The following is a 15,702-nucleotide window of genomic DNA, read 5'->3' on the forward strand; positions in this document are numbered from 1 at the left end:
TTGACAATATTCCCTGTGCCGTTACGGCCCACAGCAGCAGGAAGTTAGCTGATATTGCAGTCACAACCCCGGCTCATTTCACACTGCTGCAGGCACTGCGAGGAAAGCCTCGACCGCTTCACATCACATTTGGAGTCAATCCCATGCTGCCTCCCGCAGCTGCCCAGGAGACTTTTATAAGAGAAGCTGCCTTGCACACTTTTCTAACAAGGGCTAGCTCACAGCATCAAAAAGATGTGCCCCCTGCAGACTGCTCTGGTACCAAATTAGATTGCATATCAGCATCTTCAGTGGAAGCAATGCTAATGTGCGATTGAGATTTAATTTATTTCTCTCCATCTCTAGATGTTTTTACTCACTGCTGCCAAGAGACAATTTACTCAGACTATTTCAAGAATATTGTAAATATTTGCTGCTGCGCATATATAAAACAGGAGGCCCTCGTGCTCAGCACAAGTCAGATTGTTGCTGATACTGGCTGCATAGCTTTGCTATGCTCTTGCTCGGTCCTTCAGTGCTGCCCTGTTTGTACCCCATCTCGTTACGTTTATTTCTTAGGCTCTAGAGACTTCTGGGTGTTGCTGGTGTCAGGCAATGGAAAGTCATCCTTGGTTAGCTCTCTTCCAGCTAGTGTCTTGAGCTATAATAACTAGCATAAGGAGTCGGTCTTAGCTGACTTGACTGGGAAGGCTTAATACTAGTTGGTTCTAAATGTGTTGGAAGCACACCTGACTGACAATTAATGTCAGAGTTGTGAAGTAGCAAATTACTCGATTTCAGAGCCATGAACATATTTTAAATTGTTTTTACATCCATATGTACACACACCCATCATTACAGTTCTTTCTAAGATTACAGCAGACAATTGACCACAAATTTTAATTATTTGAATCAATGACTACATGGTCTCTAAAATCCAACCTGTAAGAGAAGGCTTCCAAATGTCCCAATTAGAGGTTTTTCCTCTGTTTGACCTTTTTTCCGTTTCTTTTTAATTATGAGTAAAAAAAAAAAAATCTGTGGCAATTGCCATCTCAAATCTTTAAGGAACATGAAGTCCATTCCCTAAAGTACAGGGACCGGATCCTAGTGTCCACCACTGCTGTGCAACCCTGCCGAGCGCTGCCCTTGGGGCATGAGCTGGAGACCAGATTTATTTGCACAGAATGGTTTGGGGCGTCAGCTTGCCCTCGCCCAGCCTCGCAGCACCCTCTGCTGTCCCCAGCCTGCTGCTGTCCCATTATCAGGTACCACTGGGGACTAACCCTGGTGAGGGCAGGAAAAAAAAAGGAGAACGCTGATCTAGAGCAATAAACACATTTCTTGAACATCATTTATCCTCGTAAACAACCTAATAATGGATATCTATGGGTCGCACTTTTTTCCCACTTTTTTACCCAGTTAGTAAGGGAGGGGAGTTTTCTGGCATGTGGAGGTATCTCCTAAGGAGCTTAAAGCTGTGGGTAGCTTCTAAATGAGTTTATATTCTTAGTAACTTTTATGTTTGAGGGTAATCAGAACAGCCTAAGAATATTTGATAATGAGTCATGAACACATTTGAAATCTCTTAATGTACAGTGGTGAATTTTCTAGTTAAAATGAATGCTTCTTAAGCCATTATCTCCAAGTAAGTGGAGATTTCATGTCTCTTGTGTGTAACCATTGGGCGTGTGCATGTGCTGTTTTACAGATACTATCCCATGGGCCACCCAGTTTCTGTCCACATTTACTTCCTTGCTGACCGTTTTCAAGGTTTCCTAATTAAACACCATGCCACCAACCTGGCTGTCAGCAAACTAGAGACTTTGGAAACGTGGGTAATGCCAAAGAAAGTCTTTAAGATTGCGAGTCCACCCAGTGATTTTGGAAGGTTACAGTTCTCAGAGGTGAGTATTCATAGCCATCCAAATGATTGCATGCTAGTTCAACAGCCTTTGAAATCGTATTGCCATGTAAATTTTAGCTCAGAGTGGCTCTGCAGTGTAATGCACAGCTTTTTTTTTAAAGGCAATACTGTGGTGAACCCTCACTTCTTACGTTACCCTGAATATCCTCATTCCTCTCTGACAAACTGAAGGTGTTTACTGTTGTAAAAGGGGCTCAGAAACTTAAAAGTTTTGCGATTGTGATTGTTATGACTGCTGTGAAAGATACATGGGAGCTGAAAAATGTGATGTTTCTGCAGCTCCAGATGTGAACGGGGATGTGGTAAGCATTCCTCTCACGAATATGCTGGGAAAAAAAACATAAAGCTAGTGATAGGCAGCAGTGCCACATATGAGTATAATATTGATATTGTAATGTGAAAGAGAAAATTATCACAGCAGTGGATGAGATTTCCCACAAATCCTGTTATTTCTTGTAGGGAGTTGTCTCCACATCTGACGTACAGTGTAAAAGGTGTACCCTAAAATGTATCAGGAGAGTTGACCGCTAATAGAACCTGACATCTGTGTTCTGTTTTAAAGATACAACTGCCTGAGCAGTTAATTTTGTGATTTTTCTTGTTAAGCCACAAATTTCAATTAAGGTACAAAATTGATTGAACAAATGCGTTCCAGTCATTATGGCCAAGTCCATAAATTACCGTCTTCTTGGGCAATTAAGAAATGCCTAGGTAGGATTCAGTGTTTTGGTGTGCATGGCAAATCCATGACATTAATGTGCCATTAAAGAGATGGATGGAAGGTGTGTTTCGTTTATCAGTGTGTCTGATGGTAGACTTGCCATTTCATGCAGTGATAAATGATCATACAGGCTTTAATTCTTGTGATTTGTAGGAGTACTTCTGCTGTTTATTTGATACTTTTAATCTCGCCTGATGCCTGCTCTGAGTCTTTCTTTCGAAAGCAACTGGGCTGGCAGCAGGAAGAGTTTTTTCTAATTGTATGATAAAAACAAATACATTATCTCACTATTTTAGAACTCGAATAAAAGTATTTAGAAATACTACATCTGACTTTGTCTCAGCTGTAGGGAGGAAGCAATCACAGGATCAGAATTTACTCACTGGCCACTTGCACGGTCCCCCGTTTCCCCAGGGCATTAGAACCAAACTTTTTTTCCCCAAACGAGCCCTGCAGCAGCCATGAGCCTGGCCCACAGATGTCCTGGAGCAGCAGTGCCCAGCATCAGTGTCCCCTGATGGAGAAGCAGCAGCATGTCGGTTGCTTTGCTCATTGCTGCGCTGTGCTCACAGCTCTGCCGAGCGTGTTGTCTTGCAGGGAGGATGCCCGAATCCCACCGGACTAACAATCCTGTCCTCATGGACCACGGCTGGTCTGCAGACAGCCCTGTGTGGTCTGCTGCTGCAGTGACGCTGTGTGAGTGCAAAGCATGGGGAGGATTTAATCACCTTTCAGCTTTTTTCAGGCTGAGGAAATGTTTTCTTCCATTTGAAATCTGTGAAAACAGTGTTGGTGGCTGCTTACTTGTTTTCATTATTTTTTCTCGCCTAAACTCAGGAGTGGTCCCCTGCTTTCATAGATGATTCATATTTTAAAAGACCAGGAGGTGCAAAGTCAATCATTTAATTTTTTCTTAATTGTTTATTTTACTTTCTGCCTTCCCTTGGCCTGCAGTCATCTCTGCCTCTGAGCCAAATAATTCTCTCAGTTACCCTGGTATAAATCCAGCATTAACCTCTTCAGCTTCAGTATGGTTGGAAAGCCTCTCTGCTGCTGCTGCTAATTAAAATGCCACTTCTTTGTCAAAGTCCAGCAAGTGTAAAGCAAATTTAGCAGTTCAGCTAAGATGAGGGCACCAATGTTTAGCAGGTTAAACACCAGAAAAGAAACTTAGGATTTGAGGTTATTGAGACATAAAACTGCTGTTTGTTTTTTTTCCCAACAAATTTCATCCTATAATCTGGCAGAAATTTAAAACAGAATGGAGGCGTTCGGGCTGGGAGCTTTGTTCCCTCTCCCAGCTCACCAATTAGACCAATCAGGAAAAGCACAAATACGCTGAACGTGCTCCTGGGTGTATTTGTGATGCTGAGACACGACCACAGTGGCAGCAGAGACGATCGGGTCTCTCCAGGCAGGAGTCAGCCCTTCCTGTGCTCTGCTCCTGGCTTTGCTTTTCACATTTTGCATCCCGACCAGGAGGTTTCACCATACATCCCATAAAGGCCACCTCAAAGAATCAGCTGGCTGGGCTGCCTCACAGGCCACTGGGGTTAATAACAGTGTTTCAACTGCACGAGGCTTCTGCACTCATTCTTGGGCTGAGAAAATAAAATGACATTACAGGAAGTCCAAGAGAGAAGATTTCCAAGTGTTTTCTCCTTTTCTTTTAGAAGTTCCCACATCTCCTAAAATTGGCTTGCACATAATACTCATGCTAAGTATCCTGTTAGTCTGGATCCATGATAACTGCTACATGGAAAGCAGAAGATTGATTCGCTGCAGAGCACTAACAGTCTCAGCTCAGAGTGTATCAGTGGAACACTAAGTTCATTTCTGGTCTTGTTAAGACTTGTGATTCATCACAGAGAATAAAATAAACTAGGTGGCAGGCAATTAGTGTGCATTGTGTGAACCTAATGGTCCTGTTTGTGGTGAGCAATGAGACACAAACCCGTAATCAAGGCATAATTTATCTTGGGAAAATTTTATCTTGGGACTGAACAGAGATAGAAACAGGAGTTTTAAGCCAGTGAGTTCCAGCTTTCCAAGCATACCCCGTGTGCAGCGCCTGCTCTTGAAGCCCAAAATAATGGTGATTAAAATAATGATGTGGAAAATGTCAGCTTCTGTGCCACATCCCTTTGTATTTTATCAGTTGTTCATTACTGCTCAATTCCAGCCCATACTTTGTGCATTCCATTTGAAAGTGAAAGCCTACTTAAAATGTTTTAAGGTGCTATGAAAAATATTATAGGACCGTAGTATCTTTTGGCCTGTAAAATCAGACAATTCAGTACCAGGGACTCAGCTGTGTAAAGTTCAAGGAAAGAGATATAAACCTCTGAATAGTGCTTTAAGTAAAATTCCTTTTAAAATACTGTGCTTCTAAAACCAGCTTGTCCTGCAAGCTGCGCAGCATGGGAAAATAACTGGTAATAAAGGGCAGGCCCTGTAAATAGATGGTGACGCTCCCTGCCTGTCCTTCCTCTAGTGTCCTGTGGCCCTCTGTGAGATGGCAGGGGTGCTCCTGCCACATCCTTCAACTTTTTCTCTTGTGGGCTTCATCTGTGTTGTGGAGTTGCAGCTGAACAGGCCCGTTTGAAATTGTAGCAGCCACTGAGGCTGTGGACTCCCTGCCCCAGCACTCTTCTTGGGACTAACACTGCTGTTTGAGGCTGGTGAGGATAGGTCTGGGTGGAGTTTCTAACAGAAGGCAGTGGTCTTTTGGTGAGGTGTCTCTCTGCTGGTGGAAAATCATTCTCAAAGACAAAGACTGGCAGTACTTCCTAAAAGTTGTTCTAGCTTGAATTTCTTTAACGTCTCTAGAAAATCTCGAGATAGCAAGAGTCTTGAATAACATTATTCCCGTTCTCTTGTGGTTTGAGATCAGCCATGCTTTAGAGGGGATGCAGTATTCATAGACGAGACACAATCTTCTGCTTAGCTAGGCCTGATGCAATTTATTGCTTTGAACGTTACTGGGATTGGGAAGGAGGCCTTTAGCATGTTTAATTCTGGAGGATTAAGTCATCTTTCATAAAGGTAAGAAATACAGGGTATATTTCAGTAATAAATACTGGGTGTGGCAGAAAGAGCTGTTCCCTATAGGGTTTTCTTTTCCCCAAGAGGGTGCGCATTTGTTGCACGTGTTGCGGCTTTATCATTTCCAGGTCTCCTAAGCTCCGGTAGGTGTGATACGGCCACACTCAGTGAGGGTCAGTGGAGTAGGTAATAAGATCTGGTCAGGAAATTTCCTTTCTGAGCTTATTTCCATAAGCTCAGTCGGTCTTGTCAGGAGAGTTTGCGCTGACAGCTCCTCAAGGCAGTCCATGCTGGGGTCTGATAACTGGGCTACGCTGTCTAGTTGGATTAGCTGGTGTCCTAGGTGAAACACCTCTGAAATACCAGCCATTGTGCCGTGCTGATTGCAGAGTAGCAGAAGGCTCATTTTGTCTCTTACCCTGCAGTGTCATAGTCCTCTAGGAGCAATTCATATGATGACAGATGGATTTGGGATGTTAGGTTTTTATTCTACTGGCCTTGTGGCTTTCTGCTAGTAGTCCTCCTGTAATTTGTCTACCAACCACAGTGATTGATCTAAAAGGGACTGGGGACTAGACAGATTCCCGTGTAGAGATCAGTGGTAGCAGACATCAGGTGTTACGATTTCCAGATCTGGGGGATTCGGGCATTATATTGGGACCAGTTATCAGTTATTACCAGATATTATATTGGATGGATTGGATTGGATTATATTCATCAATTAGGATGAAATCTAGCAGAAAAATCTTTGAAGCAGATCAGCTACAATTGTTTGTCACGCTTTGAGGAAAGCAGATTAGGGACAAGGGCAGTGCAGCACTGGGGACATCTTTAATATCCTCATATGCTGAAAGAGAGGATCCTGTCTTTGTGTGCCCGGTGCTCCAGAGACCACATGAGAGAATCCAGTGGTTTCTGTGTAGGGAACAAGTCAACTCGTAGGTCATCTGTGCTGTTTGAAAACTAAGGCCAGAGAACACCCGAAGGACCGTGAGAGATTTCAGTACCAGGCTGATGAAGACATCTGTATGATTCTCCAAGGAATGACATCGGATGTCTGCTTTCCAAAAGGAGCCAAGGGGTTCTCTTGTTCTTCCCTTCAAATGGGGTCACTCAAAGCTTTTTTGATATTGATTACTTTTGATTTGAGGTCACGGGATCGGGACCTCATGGGACAAGGAAAATGGGTACTTAGTCCAAAAGCAATAGGCAACCTTCAGTACTGTGGTCCGCTCTGTTTCCTTTTGAAGAATTGGTGGAACTGGTTTGTTAACATTCAGCCTCATAAGCACATGCTAGATATAGTGCTAGAATAGTAAAAAAAATCTTTCAGTTGGCCTAAGAAGGCCAATTACTACATTTTTGTGCTATCTGTTTACAGATGTGGTTTTTTTCAGTAGCGTACAAGTGTTTAATGGCAACAGCTTGTAAATTTGTATCATCACATGGGTTATGGGTGAACCATTAAAATTCATATAAAGAACACTGAAATATGAAAGCTGCTAGGAAAAGGAAAGGTCTATTAAATATTTACACTAGATTGTGAATCAGCTGCTTTACTGTTAGTTAGGGAATAAATAAAAAACAACATAACTGTTATGACAGTAAGGAAAGAGTTTACCAGAAATAACCTCCCGCATCAGGGAGGAAGGGGGTGCAAGGAAGCAGCATCTCATATATAGGTTGTAGTAAAGGACCCAATGTGACTTCCCCTAAGTCAGCAAACGCCTCTTCCTTGCTCTTAGCAGTAGCTGGGTAGCTCTCCACAGCAGGGTCTGTCTCTAATGTGTATTATACGTGTTGCTTACCCAGCAGATGATGGGTCATATACACTGCTACACACAGCCTGTGTCCTGTCACTAGGCTTGGTACTTTATGGTCTGCTTTCATGTGAGGGAAAAGGAGAGCTGCTGTAGCCTGTGACGCCACTCTTACCATGGAAAAACATCTATATCAACCAAAGTGGGCAAATGGGGAAAAAAACAAACCTCAATTTCAAGTTTACCTCACGTGTATACCTTGTGAATGTCATCTGAGAAATACGATTTGTGTGTCTGGAGAGCCCTCACTCGACAAAAGGGTCTCAGATGCTTGCAGAGATGATGTCAGCAGCAATGTGGTCTCTGATTTCAGATTGGCACCGAGTGGGACGCCAAGGAAAGGCTTTTCCGGAACTTTGGAGGACTCCTTGGGCCAACAGATGAGCCAGTTGGCATGCAGAAATGGGGGAAAGGCCCCAACGTCACCGTTACTGTCATTTGGGTGGATCCAGTCAATGTAATAGCAGCAACATATGATATTCTTATTGAATCCAGTGCAGAATATACTCACTACAAACCACCTTTGAATTTGCCCCTGCGACCTGGTGTCTGGACAATAAAAATTCTGCACCACTGGGTACAGGTAGCTGAAACCAAATTCCTCGTTACTCCTCTCACCTTCTCAAATCGGCAGCCTATCAAACAAGGTAAGTTTTATTATTTGGTAGAGGAATAATACAGTTATTGTGTCTGTATTCACTGTAAATGCTGTTGTTAAAAATGAAGTAGCACTGCACTAGAAACAGGGAAAATAAGGGAATATTATAAATAGTAAATCAGAAGAATTTATTGCACCAAGACAGGTGAAAGCGTCTGTATCCAGTTTGTAAAGCACAGCCACTTTGAACAAAAAGCTATTTATATCTGTAAAATACGCACAGTTCAAAATGCAGAGAAGTTCAGACTCTCAGTAATCATAAAAGCCATCATTTAGAAATAGAAAGAAAAATGGACCTTTCTCTGAAGCTTTGCATTTGCTCATAAAGAGTTACAGATGTTTAAACTGCTATCTTGACAAAGTCTGTGTGTTTAATGATAAACAACTTTAATATATGAAATGCTGGATTAGTCAAAATTACCCTAGGCTGGAGCTACCTGACAGGTTGTCAAGTCCAGGCATTCACTTTTGCTTGATACCTGCCAAAACCTGCTGTGTACATGCCAAACACTCGTGTTACCAAAATACCTATAAATGCAGCAATCCTGGTAAGTGCAGTATCAGACCCAGGCTTCATTTTTCGAAAGAAAACATTTTCTTCCCTGCAACAGCAGCACTGAGCCATCCTTGGGCTGCCAGCATATGCAGACCTCCAGCCCCTGCGTCATTTGAGTGCCTGGCTCTTCAGCCAGTACCAAGCACGTTGGGCTGTGAGAAAACGTTCTGTAGCCACACCTGTTTTCTTATTCACTAAGATCAAAACAAGTTTGTTGCTAGGAGTATCTTTACCCTTCTTCTTAACATGCTCAAGTGCTTCCATCTGCCTAATATTAATATTCATAACTTTAGACATCTTAAAGTTGCTAGATACATGAATGATCCTATTAAGTTTTCAGAAGTTCTTCTTCCTGACAAGGCAGCAAATAAACTGAGTCAGGCATTTACCTTCCAGCATAACGTGCTGCTTCTGTAATGCAAACACCACCAGACAACTGCTGAGAGCTAATGTAGCCCTTATCTTGCTCAACAGGAGCCTGATTCTACACATTTCTCACCAGAACAGCTAACTTACTGATTTCTTCTTCTAACATTTGGTGGCATCGTTTCTTAAGCAGAAACTAAACCATGGACAACCTGCTGCTGTTATTAGTAATAGATAGTGATACGTTTTGAAGTAACACCATGTGTAGAAGAAATACATTTTTTAAGTTTGAGGCAACCTACTTCTAAGCACAGCTGTTACTGACTTGTCTCCCGTAAATAATGAATTCCACGTTCCTTGCTAATTTAACAGTTAAGGCATAAATTGGATTGAAAATGTGGCATGCAGCCAGCAACCTTGCTGCTTTTTGATACAATGGGAGAATGCGGTGGAAAGTCAAGTGTGTCTCAGACTTCAACCGGGAGTCCCTACTTTATGGTGTAAAGCTGAAAGTGTCTTTGGTCCAAACTCTAAATCTCAAATAATTCCACTGATACGATGGAGCCACTCCATATTGCCACATATAACAAAGAAAAAGTTGGCACATTGGTTGACCAGGAGAAGATCTGGCTCATATGTGTTGTTAAAGAGCCCTATTCTTTCACATGGCAATGAGAATCTGCTGTAGGAATGAAATACAAAGCTTGGGAACAATATTATCTAGGAAAAAACCCTCAGGAGTGATTTGCTACTGATGCTGGGATGCATAATCTCCATGTGTCTGAGGCATGGAGGTAAAGGAGAAAATTAATTACAGGGCAGATAGTGACACTCCATTCCAGTTAGAATTATATTTACAATGCAAATTTTTGGGTGTTTTGTTTGTTTGTTTTAAGGCTTTCTGTCTGACTGACACTATTGTGCTCTGTGCTGGCAATTGTCATTTAGCTTTGATTTCCAGCTTTTGTCAATTTGTCACCACTTTATTACTTAAATATATTTTTCTCTGCCAAATAAAGGCATTGTGAGAGTATGACAGAAGAATTAGAACTTCTAAAAGAATAATTTCTGTTACTGTTGTAGACAATGTGAAAGCTGCCAAAATCTCCTAAAATGAAGGAGTAGTATTATTGTCTTGTCCTAACACTGAAAATAAAACACACATCAGACTTAGCTGGGAGCTGTAAGTAGAAGAGAGGAGTATGCTTTATTAGGGGTTGTTTTGGAATGCTGTTCTTCCCACCATCTTCTTCTTTCACCCTCAATTAATAATAATAATTTTTTAAAAAAGCTGTATAACTCTTGTTAGAAAGGTCTCCCTTACAGGTAACTTGTTACTCCAGCAACTTTTTTCATACCACTTTGCTTCATTTGCTTCACAGTGATTAGGCCCACTCTGTCTCATATACACCAGACATAGAAACTGGAGTCCACATAGTTACATACATAAAAATATGTGTTTTGTGCATAATGTGTCATTCTAAAAAATGTTTGCACAAATCTGACAGCAGCCACTAAACTCTTGTATCCTGAGAGCAAGAACACAACAACTATCACTGTATTTCCTAAATCACTGCGTATCTACACGATTTCAGCACAGAGCACAAGGTAAAGTTGCTCGTAATTTCTCAGCGTCACGAAGGGAGCAACCTTCTCCTCTGTTAAGTAAACTGAAACGTGTTCATTGCTGTATCATGACTCTTAAAATTCATGTTTACAATTCAAAATAAAAAAAATAATTCTGGGACAGCTACCAGCAAAGACACTTCATTTAGCAGTTTATAAAAACAGCATATGTAGCTAGTTTATTCATCTTCTATTCCCATTTATTTATTAATTTTGGCCTAGAGTCTGTGCATGCAAGTAAAACCAAGAAGGGAAATCAGGGACATTTTTTTTCTGTGATATTATGTCCAGATGTGCATAACCGACAGAATGTGAATTGTTTAAAAACAGGGACTGATTGCCCTTTACAAAATCTGGATCTATAAAAGATCAGAGATCAGTTCTTATACAGTGTTTTTGAGTACACTTGGAAGTTTGGGATGTCTCCACAGTAAGTGAGGCTCCCAAAGCTACTTCAGTGGGAGGTTTGGAGTCCAATGTTATTTATTCTTTCTTGCTCCTCTTTCTCTACCAGGCATCCAAATCTGGGCCTGTTTTCTCTGAGTTCTGTCAGGGATCAGTTTTGCCTTTCAGCAGATCCTTCTGGCTCAAGAGTGCCTTCAAGTGTTTGCTTGGTTGGAGTTAATGGAGAAAGAAGGGAAAAAAGACGGGGTCCAGGGGGTGGAACACATGAAATACGTGAATTTGCCAGGTAACTCATTTGGAGAAATCAGGTTCGGCTTCATTTGGTCCACCAGTGTCTCCTTCCCCCTACATCCCTCACAGTCAGATTCTCTTCTCTTCTTCTAACTGGCGATTTCGGAGTTTCTCACCATATGGCCGAGTGTGTTAAAGCCAAGAACCCCATGCTCACTGTAAGGACATGGGAGAGCTGCCAAGGACCATCGGGGTGCCCCAGGACTGCATCGTGCCAAGACAGAAAGGGAGTGTAACGTGGAGGAGACAGAACAGGGAGAAGATGACTAGAAGATCACTAGCAGTGGCCATACACAGAACGGGGCTTTCTTACTGTCTGCTTTCAGCAGCATGAGTTAAAGAGCAGTTCAGAGACTCAAGACTTGATGTCCAGGTCCCCTACACAGGGACCGGAGAGGCAGAGGCAAACAACGGGCATAATCCAGGCCATTTAACCAGCAGTTCTCAGACTCATCCAAGCTACCAAGTATATTTCAATTCCCATGAAAACACAGCAAATTCAGTAGAGGCTGGATCTGCATCTCCATCATCCCCCTTTCCCACCCGTTGGTGCTGTGCAAAGTCTGTGCGAAGCGCTCGTGCCAGGTGTGATCACACACAGCTCCCAGGAGCACGGAGAGGTGCAGGGAAAAAGCCAAAGCAATTTCATTTTCAAATTTGAGTTTATATTCACGGCAAAGTTTCTGCAGTGATCTCCCAGCTGGAGTGATGCTAATGAGTTGTCATGCATTTAATGTATAGTACCCGTTTCATTAAACCTAAATAGGTTACTGTGAGCCAGTGGGCAGACTCACTTCTGGGGCAGATAAAACCCCAAACCTCAAGCCAATACCAAATGCTGGATTGAAAATAAATAATTAAATGAATTAAAAACTTCCTTCAAGTAAAGAGGGCAGGGACAGAGAGCATCCTTTTCTTCCTCCTTCAGAGAAACCTTTCGTGTTCGGTTCCTACTGCGTTCATGTGCCCCTTACGTGGGGCTTCTGCTCCTTGCTGCCCCACCACAGGGCAGGGAGCCCCGAACCCCAGCTCCTGGTCCAGTGCCCTCCAGCTACAGCTTCCTCTTTCAAAGGCTTGACGGCATCCTGTGATGCACACGCATCTCAAAAGCCTTTTAACCTAATCCATATTTATGGATCATTTTAATTAAGTATATGCTGGGAAACCTTTGTTTTGCCGTTGGTTATTTGCAGTGGCTCAATCAATTCTAATTGCATCTATACAGATTATAAAGTGGGTGGCAACTTGTGTCAGAACTGCTGTGATTTCTTTAAATTAACCGGCTGTAACATGACATGTTCTTGATAAATGTAGTAATAGCAGCAGGCAGGCACATGGCTGCAGAAGAGTAGACATGCCCTGGAATCGTCATTTCAAGAAAAACCCTGAAGACAAGGATTTGCTTCGAAATTTAGTTCAGATCCAGTTGACAAGGAGTCGATTAGCTTCACAATGAGCAAATGCAGCACTGTCTTGTTTGCTGCAAGAGAAAACAAACCAAATGTCAATAAAAAAATAACCTCTTTGCCAGAGGGTTTCAACATGATTCAGGTAAAGAAATAAAGTTGTATGTTCTGTGTTGCTTTAAAAAAAGCACAGGTCTAGCGCCTTAATGTGTGTACCAAGGTAATCACATTTTTCATTCTTTGGCCCACTCTCTGTCTAAACTCATTTGCTTTTTCTGCAAAATGAAGAACAAACCCACACAAAAATGCTGAAATCTCAGCCTGTGCAGCTGACTACAGGCTGCGTGTTCAGTCCAAAGAAGTTATACTAAGAAAAGTCAGTTGAGAAATGAAATGCCCTCCCAGAGTGAAGTGCAAACAAAAATGGGGGACAAAAATACCTTATTTTTTAAAATGGTAATTTAAAGTCTGTGGAATATATTTTTCACTGGTATATCCTCTACCTCAAAGGACTATATGGATGTCTTCGTAATTAGAAAAAAAAAAAAAAAAGTGGCTTAATGTCTGCAATCCAGTTAATTTTGAATTGGTTGCTGTCGCTGTAGAGTTTTCAGTGCATAAAGAAACGTCTCATAGTGGCAAGCCTTACATTTGTTAGGTTTTTTTTTCATGAGCAAGGACTGAAGTGTCAGTGCTTTAAAAACATGCCCAGTAGCTCCAGCCTCCCTTTGTGCAGTATTTCAGGGCATCTCCTCTCCTGTCCCAGCCCAGTAGGTTATAGTCATGGTTCTCTCTCCTTTTTTTTTAATCTTTACTACAAAGAGGAATCGCCTCCATCTCCCATAGCTTGGATGAGCAGCGTGGGCAGTAAACAAGGATGAGAATTTATTACTTTCTCCTGCGAACTCTTCAGCAGAGACTTAGAGGGTTCTGAGTTGAATCCTCAGAATTTCCTGTTGATGCGTAGCTCTGCACTCTGACTGCCATTAACCAGCTCCTCTACAGCACGTGCAGACACCTAACTTTGGGTATTCGCTCTGCTGTGGGGACAGGCAGTCCCCTCCTAGTATTGTGTCAGGGTTTCATAATTTGTTTCACATCAGGGAAGGACATGTTCTCTGTGTGCAGTTATGGCCCATAACACACTGAAAAACACCGTGGTTTGTTTCTTCTAAGTACTATCCCCAGCGGTCTTTCCTTCTCCTATCTGCTGATAATATTTTGTTTGTTGTTTTTCAAAAAACTTTCCCTTCATTTCCATTATGCACTTTTGCCGTTGTCTCTGCGGGCACGTCCTTGCAGCGCGGCTGGTTCTAGAGCAGAGCGCAGCGGTCACTTGGTGGTGCAGCGCAAAGCAGCAGTGTGCTGGGGGAGAAGTCTGGCATGTCGGACACAATTACAGCAACAGCAAAATGAAGACATTTACATGTGTTGAAGATGCTGAGGTTATCACCCTTAGATTTGCAAGAGCAGCCCCCTGATCTTAAGCAGCAGGGGCCACAGAGAAAAGATCATCTCCTGCTGCGTCGCCAGCACTGGGTCCTACAGCTTCTGTAGGTTTCAGTCCTGATAATCCACAAAGTCCCAATGCTGAGCAAGTTCTGTTTCATCCCATTATTTGTCTGGAAAAACATCTCTCTTGTTCCAGGCAGAAAACACATGCACAACAGCCTTTAATTCAACAAGCTCTCTGAATTGCTGATTTCAATCAGATGATCCTGCTAGTAATGCCAACTCTTATTTATTTGGGGATTTTTACTTATAATGTTCCTATTTAATTAATATGTTGACAAACAGTCTTCCATATTTAATTGCTTCCAAAGGAGGAAATTTAATCATGTGTACTTGTTCTGTTTCTTAAACTGCAGTGCTCTGGCAGAGCACACTTCTGACACATGTGCATGGAACAAACTCCTTTTGACTAGCGGTTATTCTGGATAAATAAAAAAAAAAACACATTTAAAACAAAACTAAAAAAGGTGGGTTTGATGAATGCAGGAACAATTAACCAGTGTATAATGGTGATGGGAATCTGCCGAACTAATTTAATAGGGGATTTGAAGTAATGGACTTGCACAGTATTTGACATTAAAAACTTTGCAAATATAACAGCAAAGCTCCAATTAAATGTCCCTTTTCCCTCTAAATAAACGTACTGATTTATTACCAGTGCCTGGGATACTGTCCTCTGTGTGGAAGAAAAGGCTCAGTGTCAGGCTGCAGTGCAAGCAGCAAGGACATGTGGAAGGAATTGTAGACATGAATATGTAATTCCTGGCCTCTAAATGATATCTGAACCCAGTGGCTTTCCTAGCCTGGAGCACCCTGAATGGGCCCTTTTTGTGTTTTAGACAGTGTGTGTGTTGGCAGAGCTAAACATATCCTCTGTGCTGCCAGGAGCAAAGATGGTAAAGAACTCAGCTGAGAACAGAAAGAAATGGTTGAAAATTTACTCCCTAGAGGCACCGAGTGAATATTTTTAGAGGGTCACATTCTGGTTTTATGAGTAGCACCGTAACCTGCTCTCAGACCTTGAGAAGTCAGTGTGCCTTATACGAGGGTGGTCAGACCCGCAGCGTCCAGTTCTCTGAAGGTGTTATCACAGTCTGTCAGTGATCTTTGCTGCAATATTACAGATTTGGGATGACAATGTGCTGCATTTTGCTGAGGTAGAAGAGTTACTGTAAGAAAAGCAACCACAATGCAAAGAACCGTGTCATTAGGAAATGGTCTCGATCCATTATTCAGTGCAAGAGCTGGAAATACGATTGTCATTAGAGTGCACTTTCCCAGTGAGACTGGAGCACTTCCAGGAATGATGCTGGAGTTACACACGTTTCATCAGCCACGTATGGTCTGCCGAGGCGGTGGTGTTGTCTTTCCAGTGCCAGGAGTGGTACCG

General features: G+C 42.3%; 1 protein-coding gene across 4 annotated transcripts in view; it reads left to right on the forward strand.

Annotated features, from left to right (window-relative positions):
• Positions 1–15,702, forward strand: part of XYLT1 (xylosyltransferase 1) — a 192,880-nt gene that overhangs the window by 168,560 nt on the left and 8,618 nt on the right. For 3 of the 4 annotated variants that reach the window (XM_080557358.1, XM_080557361.1, XM_080557359.1), the window contains exons 9-10: positions 1,691–1,886; positions 7,806–8,139. In XM_080557358.1, the coding sequence (XP_080413484.1) occupies positions 1,691–1,886; positions 7,806–8,139 (530 nt within the window). Of the gene's footprint in view, positions 1–1,690; positions 1,887–7,805; positions 8,140–9,180; positions 9,312–15,702 lie in introns of those variants that run through there. The other variant, XM_080557360.1, reaches the window with a different exon arrangement.

This window comes from Anser brachyrhynchus (genome assembly GCF_964034855.1).
Source record: "Anser brachyrhynchus genome assembly, chromosome: 15".
In the NCBI taxonomy this organism is placed as follows: Eukaryota; Metazoa; Chordata; class Aves; order Anseriformes; family Anatidae; genus Anser; species Anser brachyrhynchus.